The 17,042-nt window shown below is 42.0% G+C and overlaps 2 protein-coding genes across 2 annotated transcripts; one reads left to right on the forward strand and one right to left on the reverse strand.

The window, feature by feature from the left end:
* Nucleotides 1-3,055: 3,055 nt before the first annotated feature.
* abhd17b (abhydrolase domain containing 17B, depalmitoylase) lies at nucleotides 3,056-14,184 on the reverse strand. The gene is made up of 4 exons (XM_068311139.1): nucleotides 13,539-14,184; nucleotides 11,590-12,066; nucleotides 3,670-3,849; nucleotides 3,056-3,289 (listed from the first exon to the last, which is right to left on the reverse strand). The coding sequence occupies exons 2-4, from the start codon at nucleotides 12,054-12,056 to the stop codon at nucleotides 3,070-3,072; spliced, it is 867 nt and encodes a 288-aa protein (XP_068167240.1). The 5' UTR covers nucleotides 12,057-12,066; nucleotides 13,539-14,184; the 3' UTR covers nucleotides 3,056-3,069.
* A 96-nt stretch (nucleotides 14,185-14,280) lies between these two features.
* On the forward strand, nucleotides 14,281-16,095 carry c3h9orf85 (chromosome 3 C9orf85 homolog). The gene is made up of 4 exons (XM_068311140.1): nucleotides 14,281-14,529; nucleotides 14,637-14,743; nucleotides 14,867-14,980; nucleotides 15,689-16,095. The coding sequence occupies exons 1-4, from the start codon at nucleotides 14,428-14,430 to the stop codon at nucleotides 15,930-15,932; spliced, it is 567 nt and encodes a 188-aa protein (XP_068167241.1). The 5' UTR covers nucleotides 14,281-14,427; the 3' UTR covers nucleotides 15,933-16,095.
* The last annotated feature ends 947 nt before the right edge of the window (nucleotides 16,096-17,042 follow it).

A 17,042-nucleotide genomic window follows, 5' to 3' on the forward strand; every position in this document is an offset into this window, starting at 1 on the left:
CAATTGCAAGTAGAGAAAGCAGAGCACTGAGATTGCACCTTTTGTTCATGATTTTAGCATGTGTTTCCAGTCTCTTTCATCTCCTACATCTGTCAAGCATAATATGTAATGATGGTTACACCAAAGGATCCTATATTCTATACATCAGGCTTAATGCATGCAGTGAGGCCACATGAAAATAGTCTACTGAAAATGTAGGGATTGGAAGACATATGTGTGGTCAAATGTAGGGAGTAAAAAGTGGCTAGAAAAATAAGACACAAAAGTGCTCAACACAATGTGTATCAAATTATGTTACCACACCATCAGTAACAAACTAACAGCGGTCTGTTATGTTATGTTATGTTATGTAGAAGTGTTCATGATGTCTCTTGCAACTAGTATTAAAAGTGGAACAAGAACCCTATTCAAAGTCTTCATGAAACTATTACAAATTTCCGAGGGGTCCTGAATGGGTCACCAGGAGCACAAGCGCTGATGATGTGAGGGGAGTGGCTTATTCCTATGCAGACTGCCACCTGCTGGTAGGAAGGAAACAAATATCACCATCCAAAGGTTTTACCTTGACGTTTCAAATTAATTACGAAACCGTGAACGCTGATGTTGGCACTTTGTTTGGGCAGTCAGATAAGTAAAGCGATGATTTTCACATGTATTCTTTTCAAAGCAGTATTTCCCTGACATCCTTGTGTCCTCTGGTCTTCATAACTACTCATCAATATTCCTCCTGTCTTCATTATGTCAACAGTTATCAACTTGACCTCAAGTAGTGTCAGCTTCTTCTAGAAGCATGAGATCCCAAAACACATCCTGTGAAACTTATTTTCAAAAGGTCTTGTCAATGATAATCATCCAGCAGAATGTGTTAACAATAAAGATCGTCCTGCTTTGATGCAGAGCGGAATCGCATCTTTTTCCAGAACAAAGCATCCTTGTCCCAAGAGCATGAGCTCACCCCCCTCAAATAAAGCTGTCTTTATACTCCATTTGTCATATTAATCAGATTTGAGGGTATACAATTACCTGTTGCACAAAAATGATGGATACATGAGTTTGGTTGCTTCTCAAATACCATTTTATTATCTCTATCCATGTTAGAATTACTATATCAATATTGTTATTACACACAAGCTCCTTCGGTACTGAAATACGCAATACAAGATTAATCAAATACCAGATAAAGTTAGCCAAAGCGACCGGTATAAAGGTCATCTGCCAAAATAATGACTGGTCATGGCTTAATTGTTGTCAAAACAGAGTCAGAAGTGAGAGTTGATGATCACAAAAGCTTGTAAAAAAAAAAAAAAAAGTACTACAAACATTATTTACAAAGTGAAAATAAAAGAATGCACAACTTTGTAAGACAAATGAGTTGTGAGACAAAGTAATTTCCGTGACAGACCTTCACCGGAAAAAAGGTTAACAGTTCTGATCTTGGTCAAAGGAACCGTCTTTCCTTCTTTGCAGCTCGTAAATAAGCAGACTGGAATTTTTAAAGTAGCACCGTTTGACTTATTAGTTGTATCTGACTCCTACTGTAAATGCAGGTTCAAGTGCAATATATGTAATAAATAAAACAGTCATACGAAATTATTTATTTATACTTATATGTTCATATTTCTGTGATGTTGTATAGGTTTTAAACAGAAGAAACTAGCCATTCATGGCATGCAGTAGCACGTCGGCGTTAGCTGTTCAGGACTCCAACAGCGCCTTAATGGAGCCACCGCTTTGCTAACGCGCCGTTGCCTCATTCAGCTGTAAAGGGCAAATCAACAGACAACAATGGATATAAAATACCATCAAGACAAAATGATATAGTGAGTTAAGACAAAAAAAAACAGGAGCTCCTTTCATGACGGGAGTTCCTTACGCTGCGACATTGAGGCTTAACTGCCGCAACCCATTGTCCTAGTGCACAGATTGTGAGTGAGGTCGGAGTCATTTTTCAGCTCAAATGCACCAATCTAAAAGCTTCTCTTTAGATATACTACGCATTTTCATTTCTGACAACTTCCTGAACTTCAGCTGGATTGATAAAAGTTCCCCTAGTCAGTCCAGATGGGCATTAGTGGTTTAAGTCTTGGTCACAGCACAGAGTTGCTATAACAATAGTTACATCTTTATCAGAGATACGCAACAATTAGGTTAATTATTCATACTGTATCATCTTCACACTCTTCAACACTGGGCTTCCTAATACCCAAGGTGGATGTTGGCAAACCAAACTGATCCACGCCTCATACTAGGAGATAAACTCTGAAGTAAGAAAATGTTAAGACACAACCTGTTCTTTCACTCTATGATCTGCTGACTGAGGACCATCTCACACCAGAGATGTTGTTTGCATGAACTTTGACTTTTTTTGTGTGTCTAAGTCTCTGTAATACATTATACTAAACATTTGGCAACACTGGCACATCTAGATAATGTTATTTAGTCTCGTACAGTTCTTCAGTGACAGCTGATACGTGCAAATATCATGTATAATATAAAAAAACAAAACAAACAGTTATGAAAAAATAATTCTTGACCGCAGTGCACGGAACCAAACCCGCCCTCGAAGTCAGAGGAAGATCAGCTGGATTAGAGAGCATCTGATGCACTTCTGTTCCAGTCCAGTTTGTTTGCAAGGCTAATCTCAGACCCTCGAGAGCGGACCAGATCTCCATTTGGAACCACGAACTGAGTCGAAAGGCAGCAAAAATGTGATGTACAAAAACGCTCACATATACACGCGTATGTTGTGTGTGCAGGTTTCCACTTCCTCTTTCATTCGCTTAAATAGTGGGTAATTTTCAACTGATAAAAATGATATGAAAGTTAAGCAGAACTGTAAGATCACAGATCACCCAGAACAGGACGTTACTGACTGAGAAATGGGGGGGGGGGTAATGATCGAAACATCAGCAGCCATCACCACTCAACAGACAAACACCACTTCTACCTGCTTCGCTTGACAAAAAAAAGAAAGAAAATGTTGTACCCCTTTGTCCACTATTCTGCCTCTCCAGAACACCATTGTGACCTTCTAACCCCCCCCACCCCCCCCCACCAATCCCGGCTCCTCTACAAATTGACCAGCTCGTGTGCAACAAACTGTTTGAGTCTCTCCAGGTATTGTCCATAGAGCTCCACGTCATTGTGTCCGGCCCCCTCCACCCAAAGCGGTTCCACGGGGCGCTGACAGCGTTCAAACAGCGCCAGGCCGTGGGAGAAGTCGATGACTTCGTCCTCTGTCCCGTGGATTACCAGCACGGGTGATGTCACCTTGGAAATCTTGTCGATGCTTTGGAATCATGAGAAAGGCAGAAGAAGAAATATGAGACCCAGGTCGGGTTGCTGTAATCATCAATATTACAAATTACTCACAATATATGTCAATTACCTGCAGAAACATGTTGTTTGACAAATGACCACATGGGGGTGCTACTGACACTACTATTGCCACTGTGACTCATTTAGATGAGAAAAACATTTACAAAGTTCAAGTTTACAAGCTTTTCTACATGTGTTTCTGATACATTCATAAAATGCTGTTTGTAAATGTTTATGTTCTCTCATCACACACACACATCTGTGCAGAGAAGCTGCGAGCCTTTCCGTGTCTGTCTGTGATGCATTTAGCCTGCATTTCAAGCATACCATCTGTCTATATGGGGAACTCACTTGGGGAAGGCGTCAAAGCAGTAGGTCTTCTTGGTGTCAGGGAAGGCCACCCTCATGCCTGACGTGAGCGGCGAGTGGAGGATGACTGCAGCGCTCTCATAGCGGGATGCCAGGTCTACCGATGGAACGGTGCCAATGCTCTGACCATACACTATCACATTCTCTGGCCGGATGCCATACCTGCAAAGAGGATACAGAATATCTGAATATCATGGTTTCGATCATCATGAACAAGATATTTATACTTCTAGTATTTGGCATCCGGTTAAACCCGAGTGTTGATAGCGCAAAAAGCAGCTCGACGGGCTAAACAGTGGAAGCCATTGTTCGACACTTGATTTTTTTTTTTAGTCAGCGTTAAAGCTGATTATAGTGTTTTTCATACAACGTGACAAAAAGCGTTTGGTAAAAAAAAACAGACCTCATGTAGGGATTACAATCTCACAAAAAAAAACACACACACACAAACAGTGACACAACTGATTAGTTTCCAATCATACCATCATCTCCAACACCATGCTGCTCCATAAGCAAACACACACCTGTGCATTAACCTGTGGTTACTCACGCTCTATTATCAGCTCAGAACGTCACGTCAGTCAGTGAGTCAGTGATTATACAGTCGCTTCAAGCTGGCATACGGAGGAGGGAAACAGCCGTGGCTTTCTGTAGCTTCTCAGAGAGACTGAACAGAGAGGACCACCATCGTGGTCGTGAGAGGGAGAACGAGGAACAAAAGAAGAAGAATCAGACCGGAAAGGGACGCTGATACTGAATGCCAAGAGAGGGGGAAAATAAAAAGGGAAGACATTCCACAGCTGATTAAGGGGGAACGTGACTCAAACTAGCTGCAAACAGGCAGTCAGCTGACAACCTGAAACGCAGCCTGGGAACACTGCATCACTGTCTGTAGCGCTGAACTGCTGGTACTCTACAATGCAAGCAGAACACTAACATTAAAAGCTTATCATTAGTGCTGACAGCGGTGTGCTCCTGTCATACGTAAGGATGAACAACACACACGCTAAAAACACGTTCAAAGTCTGACGCCGCTGTACTGGATTTCACTAACCGAGAACGACTTTGCACATGAAGAACTTGACGTGTTATTCCGCTCAAAGAGCAACACAGGAACATCCCCTCCAGACACAATATTAAAAAGTGTGGTGTGCAGCCATTGGCAAGAACACGGGAACTGTCTATCGTTATCATGTCACCTGACCTTTGGCTATAAATAGGGGTGAAAATACTGGCACGGAATGAAAACACCAGACGAGCCTTGGGTGCATCGGTTTTAACGGTGTCATGAACTGCCAAGGTTGGCCGACCCTCTTATACCCAACTGATGGACTGAAAGCTTTGCTGTTATACAACTTAATTTTGCCATTAAAGGGAAATGAAAAACTGGTGAGGGGGGAGGCCGAGACGAGTCTGGTTTAAAACTGCATTCAAATAAAAGACACAGACCTTCCTGACGTGTCAGGTTACACAGAACTGACTTTTCAAGTAACAGCTGTATTTGAATATTTGCAAGTAAATGTCATCATTCACTACAAAATTGATGTTAATCTACTCTGATCCAGGCCAGTTCGCGAATGTTTCTCAGATTCTTAAAAGCCTTGAGGAATTTCGACCTTTAAAACAAAACGTGCCGTTTCTTATTCTGCTAGAGTGGCTGACAGACTTCCTCCTCTGGACACGAGAAGAGGCGTCACGAGACGGGACAGGCGTGGGTCAGTGGGGCGGCGTGTTAACATCTCTGCAGCGTAACACACCAAAGCTGACAGAACTCAGCAATGTTGTTTCCTCACATTCTGTTGATAAAGGTTCGGTTTAAAAACATTTTTATTCTTGCTGTGGTCTAACCAAGTGTGCTTCAAGGAGGGTTATCGAACCGTGTTGTATTTCGGTCCAACGAACTACTCTTTCACGACAAATGTTCCCCATCAGTGGTGCAGGTGTTGAAAATATTCAGCATTTCACAGGGATACACGGAATTTCCTCAAGCCACAAAGGCGGGAAATTCTAGATATGCTGTTAAACATCTGTGAATTTGCAACTATCTATAGGATGACACTGTTAAATTAGCAAAAGTTCTTATTAACTATACCAAGATCCCATATACAGTATTTCCCGCACTATAAGGCGAACTGGAATATAAGGCGCATGTGATTATAAGACGCACCTTCAATGAGTGGCCCATTTTTAAAACCTTTTTCATATATAAGGCACACTGTTGGTTTTTGAAAAAATTAAAGGCTTTTAGGTGCGCCTTATAGTGCCGAAAATACTGTAATAACTTTAAAAATGTGTTTGGTTGCACACCACCTTTAATCATTACCACTAATGGGCTGCATTCAATCGCACCATGGGGAAAAAAAAAACACTTCATTGCATATTCTTATCGGCACCATGTACGATAAACAGCAATGACTTCACCGATTATCTGTTTGTTGTGGCATATTATCGTGGAAACACTTGAGTAGAACATTATCTGCTTTCGTTATATATTTGTGCTTATCTTCTGTTTATGCTTATCTCTTTCAGGTTCTTGGCGAAGTCACGCCATTAAAGTCTGACCAATCACCAGACACATAAACACTCACCCCACACGGATGTCACTGCAATACGGAAGCTCAAGGAATGTCAATACGCAGACGGTAAACCCAAGTTGTCGTAAGGCGAAACAATACGTCAATGTAAATACAGCAAGGCCTTCTGCAAACCCTAACTAGTATGTTTTGCTTACACTTGGGTTGGGTGTTTGGACAAACATGTCATTGAGCCCAATGGTGGTTAATGTTTTGGTTCATCTTTGATATTTAATTATAGTGCGACAGCAGCTGCTTACAAAGCAGTTGCGTTCAGTGACCCCAGAATGAAAGCAGTAATAAACACCAGAACTTAGCTTCGCAAATCTTGGTGTTGGTAGACATAATACTCATTTCCTTGATGTTTTGTAAGTTTGTATTACTTATTAAACTACATTAAAACTGAACTCCGTCCATGAGTCACTTTGCCCGTGAATAGTACCGGGTTCTTCTCACCACACACACTCATTGCATACACACACCTGTACAAATATCTCTTTAATCACCAGGTGTTGGGACAACTGATGGTTGTAAAATTGCAACACATCTTCCTAGCATACATTCTTACACCAACTTTGCACAAGTAGGGAAGGTATAAACACTGAATGTTATATGGTTGGAACCGTTGGCATCCCACTTCAAATAAGGTCCTTCTAACCCTCCCTACTGTCTTGACAGTGTTGGATGGACCACTGTGGCTTCTTCTCGCACGTTTAAGAAAGGTCTGCAGCTGCACCGATGTTCAAAACAGCACAACGACCATCCCAGATCCTCACAAGATGCAACCCCCCCTCCACCCGGCCAACAATAGCCTACAATTTCCTTCGTTTGCTCCATGGTTACCCCCCTCCCCCAGGCCTTCGTCAATCTAGTGTCTTGACACAAATCCAATCCAGTATGCATCACATCCTCCATTGTCCCCCTCTTCCTTCTCCCTCTTGGCTGTCCACTTCTCACCGCTTTAACACCAAAAATATTCTCATCCGACACCAGCTACAGTGACTAAAAGATATTTTCGGATATCCTGAACATATGTAGAGGCATATTTAACAGATTAGAGAACCATCTGCACTTCAGCAGGGGGATTCCTCTCAGAAGCATGCCAATGATTTGCTATTAGGTTCAGTACCATTTTACTCCTCTCCTTCGGTTAAGTGCTTGTGGAGATTTCCATTCTGGGTTCAATGACCACACGCTTCAGCGAGTATATAATCACCAAAAACGCTATCAGCAAGTGCCTTTCTTGTTTTTCTGTACTTGGGACGGTCAGGTGCCTGATTGCAGTTCATCCATATGTTTTAACGCATAAAGCAGCCTTTGTGTAGATGTGTATATCAAGATTTGTGAATTAATAATGAACCAATTCTCAATAACAGCCAGGAAACCTTCATCTTTGACAAATTCCTGCTCTAAGAATGAGTCTCAGTCAGTGGAAGCCAAAAAGACAAATGATGAAAGTTCTCAAATATCTGAAGACACCACCACCAAGACTTGGTTTTTATGTGCAGAATGTTATCTTGCCCAAAATTTGAGATAAACGAAGCCTACACTGAGAGCTATCTACTCCGGAAACAGAGGGTGATGGACAGAGCAATGGATGGGTCAAGACCTCTCCTTTCCACCCCTCTCCGCTTCCTTTTCGCAGCAGGGATAATAACACAATTCACACACGGTGGGTTGCCTGCCCTCGTTCATGTTTGTGTCAATTTATCCCTGCTGCTCAACACAAACAATGAACTGATTATGATCAATAAAAGACTAACCAGTAAGTGAGGTTTTTGTGCTGCTTTTCATTGGTCATAGTTTAAAAAGACCTCGGTCTGAAAGCTCATTGGAGACATGTTGCTAGGCTACCACTCAATGTGGGACCAGGAGGACTGACTGCTGGCCTGCCTCCATCTCAGAGTTGGGGTGTGTGTGCGTGTGTGTGTATGGGGTGCTACTGTGCCATTTTATGTCTGAAAACGCTGTCAAAGAGGTGAAGTCAGCTGGTATTTATCAAAAACACGGACTACACTCAGCATATTTTATTATTCGTTCTAAGTTTCATGATGACACAGTCCTTGTCTGTCAACATTCTGACTCACCCACTTGCTAAATCACCTGACTAAAGTCCTGTTCAGGTGAAGGGAGTGCCTCCCCCGTCAGGAGTGAACAAAAGAACAGCCGTAGCTCAGGGCCTCGGTGGTTCACCCATCAGGGTGACTCCTCCTGTCATATGACGATGATGTAAGCCAAACGCTTGCTCGAACCCTCCGGAGAAACTGAAGTTGCCGCTGCTGAATCATGAGCAGAAAACCAGTGCGTTAAAAGACCCTGTCCTGCAGGGGAAAGTGAAAGAAGAGAGCTTCTCCCTGATTCACTGTCGGCTAACATGAGACACGCACAAGGGATGTATGCAGTTGACAGAACACAAAGAGGCCTAGAGAGGATTTTTGATGAGATAAACAAAACCCAGTTGATTCATGTTCAGTAAAATGGGAGTCCTTTCCATTGTATTGTAGACAGTCAGCAATTACCATCAGAGACAGACAGATGAGTCAAAAGGGGAAGTAATGAAACTCATGACATGTGGCTTTCAAGATTCTATATTCAAGGTTATGTTTAAAAATTAATCCCATGACCTCAATGCTCACATTTTATGTCAAACACACCTTTTTTATTTCCATGGCCATCCGAGGAGACTGGCTTTGAAAGAAATTAGTCCCATATGGAGATGAAGAATCCTCAGATTTCATTTCATGTAAATGACATACGGCCAGGAGGGGCGTTGTTGGCAAAGAAAGATGTGTGGCAGGGTAAGCAGTGAGTGCTGACAATCCTGACAGGAGGATTAATGTACAGTATACTGGAACTGGAGAGCAGGGAGTGAAACCGACACGGCGGGTATCCTAAAAGTAAATTTCACATTGACGCCTGTCATTTGATTAAGCCAAATGAAATATACAAAACACACTTTGGGGTAGGAAGGTGACACGATATATTATTTATTTTTTGGTAAGAAAATAAAATTTCGAGCAGGTTGTTTTGTGCCAAACCCGACAATGACAGGAGCCTCCCATTTTTAACTTTGACAGCCTCTCAGTCAACTTCCTTCTCAGTAGAGATGTTAATGTTCAATTCAGATGTGGCTGTCAAGTGTTTAATCGTTTAAAAATCTATTGTGGTATTTTGCGCGCCACAAGGCAAGTAAAAAAAATTACAAAAATCCTGTGAAAGCGTGAGCGACAAGAGGCCGTAAAGCATATGATGACTGCAGACATGGTGGAAAGGGACTAGATGTTCTTCAGTGACACCTGAAACGAGTCTACAGCTGTGACTGCCTGAATCTGTGTCTTTTTTAAACTTGACAGGCAGCCTTGTTACAGCTGGGTGAGAACAAAAGAAAGCACCGCAGGGGAAATCCAACCAGTCATCGAACTTCAATTGAGCTGTGGGATTTCAAATTACGAGGCTTTGATTACTCACCGATCTTCATGATCGTGAACAGGTTTTTTTCCAGTTTAACCCCCAAAGGCCATTTCATAAAGTATATGTGATTGATTCGCAAAATAAACACAGAACTGTTTCAGTTGTATTTAAGTTATTTAGATGATTAGCTGGTATTATGCATATGTAACGTAAGGCATAAATGCGGAATTGATTTAAACTACAAATGTTACTGCAACAAAATAAAAGTTGTAAAAATTATCGTTTTCAGTGAGACAGTGAATTCAGTTTGCTGTCAAATAAAAATCCATACAAATGTATATATACAGGCGCACACAAAAAAGGAGTTCACCGACAGTTGGGCTTTGCATTACCATCGCCACCGCCCACCCCACCCACGCAATCACAAAGTGTAATTTGATGTTGTGGAGCATCTGCCTCCATCAGATTAAATTAAATTTCTGCACCGTGTGGGAGATCCACTGGTGCACTAATAAATTATGTATGGGAGCTGGAAAACAATAATAAAATGAAGAAATGTTTTGTTTCGTGATGTCTGTGTGTGAAATGAAAGCAGAGTGAGGGGCAGAAAGTCTTTCTAAAGCTTCTTTTCTTCATTTCCCATTCAACACTGCGTCTAGAACTTTGGGAGAACTATGTGTGAGCGAGACGCAGAACGTGGACACCAGAAAAGCAGGTTCTCCTTAGCAGCAGTGGTTTACTTCCTGTTTGCAAAGCTTTTCTGAAGAGTTTCCTGATGAACTTGCCAACATCCCTTATTTTTAAAACGTTTTAAAGATGGCCGATCATTACTGTACAGACTTGTGAAGTGGTGGAGTGTGTTACACCAATATACAGTCATTTATTTGAATGCGAGGGGAACAGTTTTTTTAATCTCCGCAGTGCCAAAAACCTCGTCCGACGCAGAAAGGGCACACACCCACACCAGCGCTGACACGGGAAAAACATTCAGTTCAGATCATGTGTTAGCTAGGAAGGAGATGAATGCTAATGTCAGTTGTAACGGTAGCTAATTGGTTAGCATCTTAATTTATCTTCCAGATCTTCAATACGTATTACTGAAAGTGTACGGTTTATCAGCTGGGAAGATAAATAAATACATCACAGATGCAGATCTCAAGTCAGCTGAGGTCGAATATCAGCCAATAAATATCTTCTTTGCATAGCCCACACAGTTTAAAGATGCAGCAGAGCTCCCACTCACTCCCACTTATGGTTGCTCAGCATAATCATAGAAAACACGCTCTTTATTTTCACCTACGACAAAATCATCTCCTCCCTGCAGAAGCCACTCTCGTCGCTTCAAAGGCCGATCGGGCTCAGCTAGTCGTCCATCCAACGACTCTTTTAAGATGACTCCTCTGCTTTTCTTTGTCATCCCTTCATTCCTCAGATTTCCCCTAATCACTCAGTCATCCTCACTCATCTGTCAAACCTCCTCAGAAATGTTGATGTTGGTGTCATGAGATGTTTCTGTGTACACAGCTGACTTGCTGAGCCAGGATGAAAAAAACATTTCAGATTACTAATCGGACTAGAATGCCTGCCTCACACCGTAACAGGAAGTTTTTACTTACTACACTTTGCTTAGTATTTAGATGTTCCCTTTCCCATCATGATCTGGGGTGTGACGCCATTCGCTGGACGCATTTCTGGAGTTTACGCAGTTGAGGGAAATTTAATTCATCCCTTAATAGGTCATGAGGCTCTCCTCATTATTCGAACCATTTGTCAAAAACCTTATCTTCATTCCAAATTTAGGTTCTGTATGCTATTAAATTACTGTAAAATTAATCCTGTCTTTTCCCTGCAGGCTGCGGCAACATCTGTGAACTGGTTCTCACTTCCTCTACCTCAATCCATCATCATGTCTTCTTACCGTGACCGGAGCGCCTGCCAGGCGGCGTCTACGTCAGCGTACAGGTTTTTCTCTGAAGGTTTCCCAGAACTGGCGCCGTACCCTGAGTAGTCGTACGAGAAGACGTTGCAGTTGATGCGCGAACCTAGACCTATATAAAAGCTGCTCATTTGTCCCAAGTCCACTGCGTTTCCGTGGGAGAATAACAGTGTGTACCGAGCGCTGGGGGAGCAGCGGACAAACATGCAGGCGATGCGATTCCCCCTTGAGGTGCGCGTCATGAAACACTCGATGGCGTCCTTCTCACGGGACGAGTACTGCCAGTCTGCACGCTCAGAGAGGTGAAGCGTCCATCGGCTGCCGCTGTCGTCACACATGAGGCTGTAGGTGGGCTCTGGGGGCAGGAAGGCCAGCTTGGAAGCAATCTTGCTGGGACACGGTGGACAGCAGAACAGGCAACATAGCTCGCTGATGGATAAGTGGTTCATCCTCGAAACACTGCAACATAGAGGGAGACAAGGGTTAACTGTACGCCTCTGAAAACTGAGAATAAGCCAAGAATTTGCAATAAAAGCATATTTGGGCTCTCTTTGACAACCGGATCTCTAATCGTTTTATGGCATCCCCGTCAGATTGATCACAAGACAAAAACATCACAAGACTCAAATCATAAAAAACAGCATTCTTAAATGAATCGCGACCTCCCTAAGAATACAAATAGTTGGGGTTTTTTTGAAAAAGAATTCCCCAGATGGGGGGCGAAGACCCAATTTTTCAAAAGCACTAAAACCCTCCACGTGGCTCCGTTCAGTCAGGCTCCAGACCTAGGGCCATGGGCAACCCTATATGACCCCTCTGGCAGGGGCAAAAACAATAAAGCCATGACCCTGATTGGTTCCAGAAACATTCAGCCGTACTGACTTAAAAGGCTCTCATTTCACCCTGCACCTGGTGCCCCACCTGAGGATGCTTTTAAGACCTCCCCAGTTGCTTTTGAATTGCAGTGGCCAGCTCTGGAGTGGAGGTTAGCTTTGTAATTCGACTCTGCATAACTACACATGCCCTTGTGAATAGGGCAAAGCACATCATTGTCAGGCTACGACAATATGTAGTGGATTGAATTTCCAATGAAGGAGCTACACATAAATCACACCACACTGTTTCAGCTTTGCAGGTGCATTTTCAAGTTTATGCAAATACATGATGAATTTGCAGTTTTCTCTTCATGTAGGCATGTTTTAAGCTCTTTCTTTGCAGCTTTTCCATTGCTGGTCCTGCTGTAGAAAAGTGTCCCAGGAGCAGAACGCCCTAAACCACCAGATCTGAACAACCCAGCAGAGGCTATAGATTAACACAGGCCTCATGATGGCCTTCCTGCAATTACAATGCTCTCATCTTTTAATATTCAACAGAATATTCATTCTTTACAGGAATATTCTGTGTTCCTTGGAAATACCATTGCACATCATTCCAAAGATTAGTCTTTTTTCCCCCACATCTGGAATCTCTCCTCTGTCCCCATGAGAAGTTTCAAAGTAAAAGTGATGGACCAGATGTGATACCTCCCAGTTCTACGTAAAGGAACACAAAACAAAATAAACTGGGAACAATTTAATGAGTTGCATGTCTGAGAACTTGCTTTGGGGTGATATTTATAGCCACTTGTAGCGTGTAATTGCCACTTCTGAAGGATGCTGTGGAATCCAAGAGGAGTGTGTAGCAGCAAAACGCACAGTGAGGATTGTTGGCTTCCCTTATTCCCTAAAATAGCCCATAATGTCAAGCTAAGGAGACAGAATGGTGCCTAACAGTGATTTACTGTAAAATGGTGGTGCGGACAGATGTGTGTTCAGAGAGACTGTAATGATTCTGATTTGTGGAGGTTAAATACATTTTAATTAACTAGGAACACGGAACACGTATGTGAGCGCGTCTCCCCGATGAATACGGAAATGAACATGTGACATTACCTGGACGACGGCTCGGGATTATTTTTGAGGTGCCAATGTCGCCGTGGTCAGGTGTTGTCGCTAAACCGAGCCAACTAATTTATCTTCTTCTCGACGCCAGGAGATTGACGAGGCAATCCTCGGCCAGATTATCCGCTTGGCACCGCAACTGTGAGTAAACTAGCAGATCCGTCCTCCTGTGCGAATACCCCTCCGAATCTGTCGTTTCCTTTTTCCTCCGCTCGGCTTTCTCAACATATGGTCCTGAATGATAACGAGATCGATTAATTAAGTATTATCGACGCCCCGGAGCACAGCAGCGACATGAGTCGATCCTTACAAAGAAATAGAACGAACTAAAATCTTCACACTCGTCCTAATCTGTACTCAGTGGCATCACTCCCTTCCGAAACATCACCGCTTTGGTTGCGAATATCTGACTGCTTGTTATCTTAGCTCGCCAAACGATATGATATGATTGACAGCGCTATGGCGCAATAGGAAATCAGTTGTCGAAAGAAATCCACCAATGGCAAACGATCTTTAAATTTATGGGTGATGCCTATGAGTGTTTATGTCATCTGTTGATTGACTGTTTTAGGAACCAATTGGAGATTACTATTGTGAGACAACGTCCAATCACAATCAAGAGAGGTGCATCTAATATACAGTAACGTGACGTCATTGATCTGTAAATATTAAAACTCTTTCGAAATATAGAAAGTGTTTACGTTTATTTATATTTTTTATTCTGACTGACAACTTTAAACCGTGGTGTATTTTAACCACTAAAAAAAACGTTTGATCTAAATTTGACCTCGATGACGTTGCATGACGCGTTCCCACTTCTTCCGGGTTAGCGCTCCTTCCCTATAACATGTGAGTGCTAACAAACATTGCTAAAAAAAAAATGAGTTCACAGAAAGGTAATGTGTCCCGATCGCGTGGCCAGAAGCATCAAAATGCAGTTGCTTTCAAAAACGACAAGTACGGAGCGACTGTACAAGTGAAGGTATGATATTAACTTGGTTTTAGCCTCTCATTAGTCGCCTCGGAGCTAATCTGAAAACATTTCCATAATTTTGATTATAACCCCTCACCTTGTTATTTTGATTGTAGAAGGCCAAATCAAAGACCCACGACGGACTTTGTCAACACTGTAAGGATGTTCTCGAGTGGAAAGTGAAATATAACAAGTACAAGTCTCTAACACAACCCCGAAAATGGTGAGTACAGTTGCTGAAAAGGTGCAGTTTCTGATGCATAAATTAAAACTGACCCGAAAATAAATATCAGCTTTTGATTTAAATTTCGTAACGTGTCTGTGTGTGTATGTGTGTTTCTTTTAGTGTTAAGTGTTCTCAGAAGACTGTGAAGGATTCATATCACGTCATTTGTAAGCCCTGCTCTCTACAGCTTGAAATCTGCTGCAAGTGTGGAAAGAAAGAGGATATTGTAGTTCCGTAAGTGGGCACTTTGTGAACATTTATCATTTCTTAAAGTGGATGTCTTACCATCAGTGGTTTGTAAGTCATCAATGTGACCGGATGAACTCCAAGGTGAGTCTGACACCTTGAGGACAATGAGACACACTACAACCAATTTATGGAAATCACTTAAATTGGTGGTTGTGGTGTCCTCCAGTTTTCTCTTTGCATTTGGCATTCGAGATAAGGCCTGAAGGATTTCCCCTTTGCTCTTGCAAAAGAAAAATTTGCCCTCAGAATGTTTTCATACGAATAGCGAGATGGAAAACACACTACCTATTTTATTCATAGTAAATACACTGTTGAGTTAAATTAAAAGAACCTAATGTAAAATATTAAAATCATATAATCAGGGGTTCGCCTTCAGAAGAGTCTGAGTGGGCAAACATATTACGGCACCTCAAATAAATTGTCATCCCCTGATGACCCACTGTTTGTATTCAAGTTCCATGTGTGCATCATATTATGCATTTTTCAAATAAATTCTGTTGTTTGATGGATGAGCGTCTTTGCTCTGAACCCCTTCACCCTCAGAGCCATATAATGCGTATGCCGATCAGAAAGTGATATTTGTTATTGGTTAGTGACTGGTTGCTGTAGCATCCCCTGGCCACCAGGTGGTGGCGTCTTTGCAAAGATTATGACCAAACAGAAGTTAAGTTTTATTTTATTGTCACTCTACAGAGCAATCTCGCAAGTAGACAAGAAAGAGGTAGAAGAAGCAGACGGTGGAGAGGCAACGAAAGGACATCGACGAGGGAAGAACGACATGAAGGACTTGGACAGTGATGATGATGATGATGATGATGATGACGGTGACTTTGGAGATGATTTTGAAGATTTTAATGATGATCACACCAAACCAAAAAGAAGAGATAAAAATTCTGATGTTCTACCAGATTTATCTCCAGTCAAGCTTAAAGACTAAAGACGAGAGAATTGTCGTTATACCAAATGGACCTTTTTATTTTACATACAAAACACATTTTGCAGTAAAATTAGTTTGAATGATGGATTGTTGAATACTACAAATTCATAATTAACTGTAAATGGATGTACATACAGTATGAATTTATTGTAATAAAAACCTGTACATTGTGTACCTTCATTTTAAATTAATGGGTCCAAAGCTGGCTGTCAAATTTAACAAATCTTCCAAAATTACGGATTTGGATCCGGATAAAACCACATGCAATTTCAGCTTGTAAATAATGTTAAAGTGATCCCAAATTTTTAGTTGTTGTTTTGTTTTTTTCATTTTGGAGGAATCACAAAAGAGCAACTATCGTGAGACTATTGCTTATGGCCCAAGCCATCAAGGAGAAATTGACATCGGCTGAGATTTGTTCATTTGTCTAGTAGATTGGAGGCTGAAGTATTTTCTGTTATACTGACAAGTGTCTCTAATATTTTGGCGAATAGGGGCAGATTAAAAATATTTTAAAGTACTCTATAGTTAGACAATTTAGCTGGAAAAATAAGCCTACCACAGCATCACTATTTTTGGCCAAACCTCCATTTAGACTTCATGTCTGCCTTCCAGGATTCATTTCGATGTTCTCCACGTATCTGCGTGGGTTCTCTCTGGCTCCTTCCCACCTCCAAAAACATGCAATTTAATGATTTGATTACACCAAATTGTCCTTAGTTGTGAGTTTGAGTGGTTGTGTGTGGCGCCTCAACACGCTGGCGACATGACCGGGGTAAACCCCGACTCTCAACTTGGATCAGTGACCCACAAGGTGGATAAGTGGCTCATGACACGAATACATGTCTTGTTTGGTAGAAAACAATCATGCATAAGTTCTCCTTCATCTACAGCCTCTTCCCGTCACTGAATAACCTACAGTTACATTGAACAGAGCGCATTCGTGCAGGTGGGCGTCATTTAAAGGGTTCCTGTGTTGTCATTCATCATGTGGGTTGATGACCCGCACATGACCCGCAACATCACTTCCTCAATGGGATGCAGGCCTTCGTGGCGTTTGGGTGGATTAAACCCTGACCTCATAGAATTCCTTATTATTTATTGTGTGAT

The sequence above is a fragment of the Antennarius striatus genome, chromosome 3, assembly GCF_040054535.1.
Source record: "Antennarius striatus isolate MH-2024 chromosome 3, ASM4005453v1, whole genome shotgun sequence".
Taxonomy (NCBI): Eukaryota; Metazoa; Chordata; class Actinopteri; order Lophiiformes; family Antennariidae; genus Antennarius; species Antennarius striatus.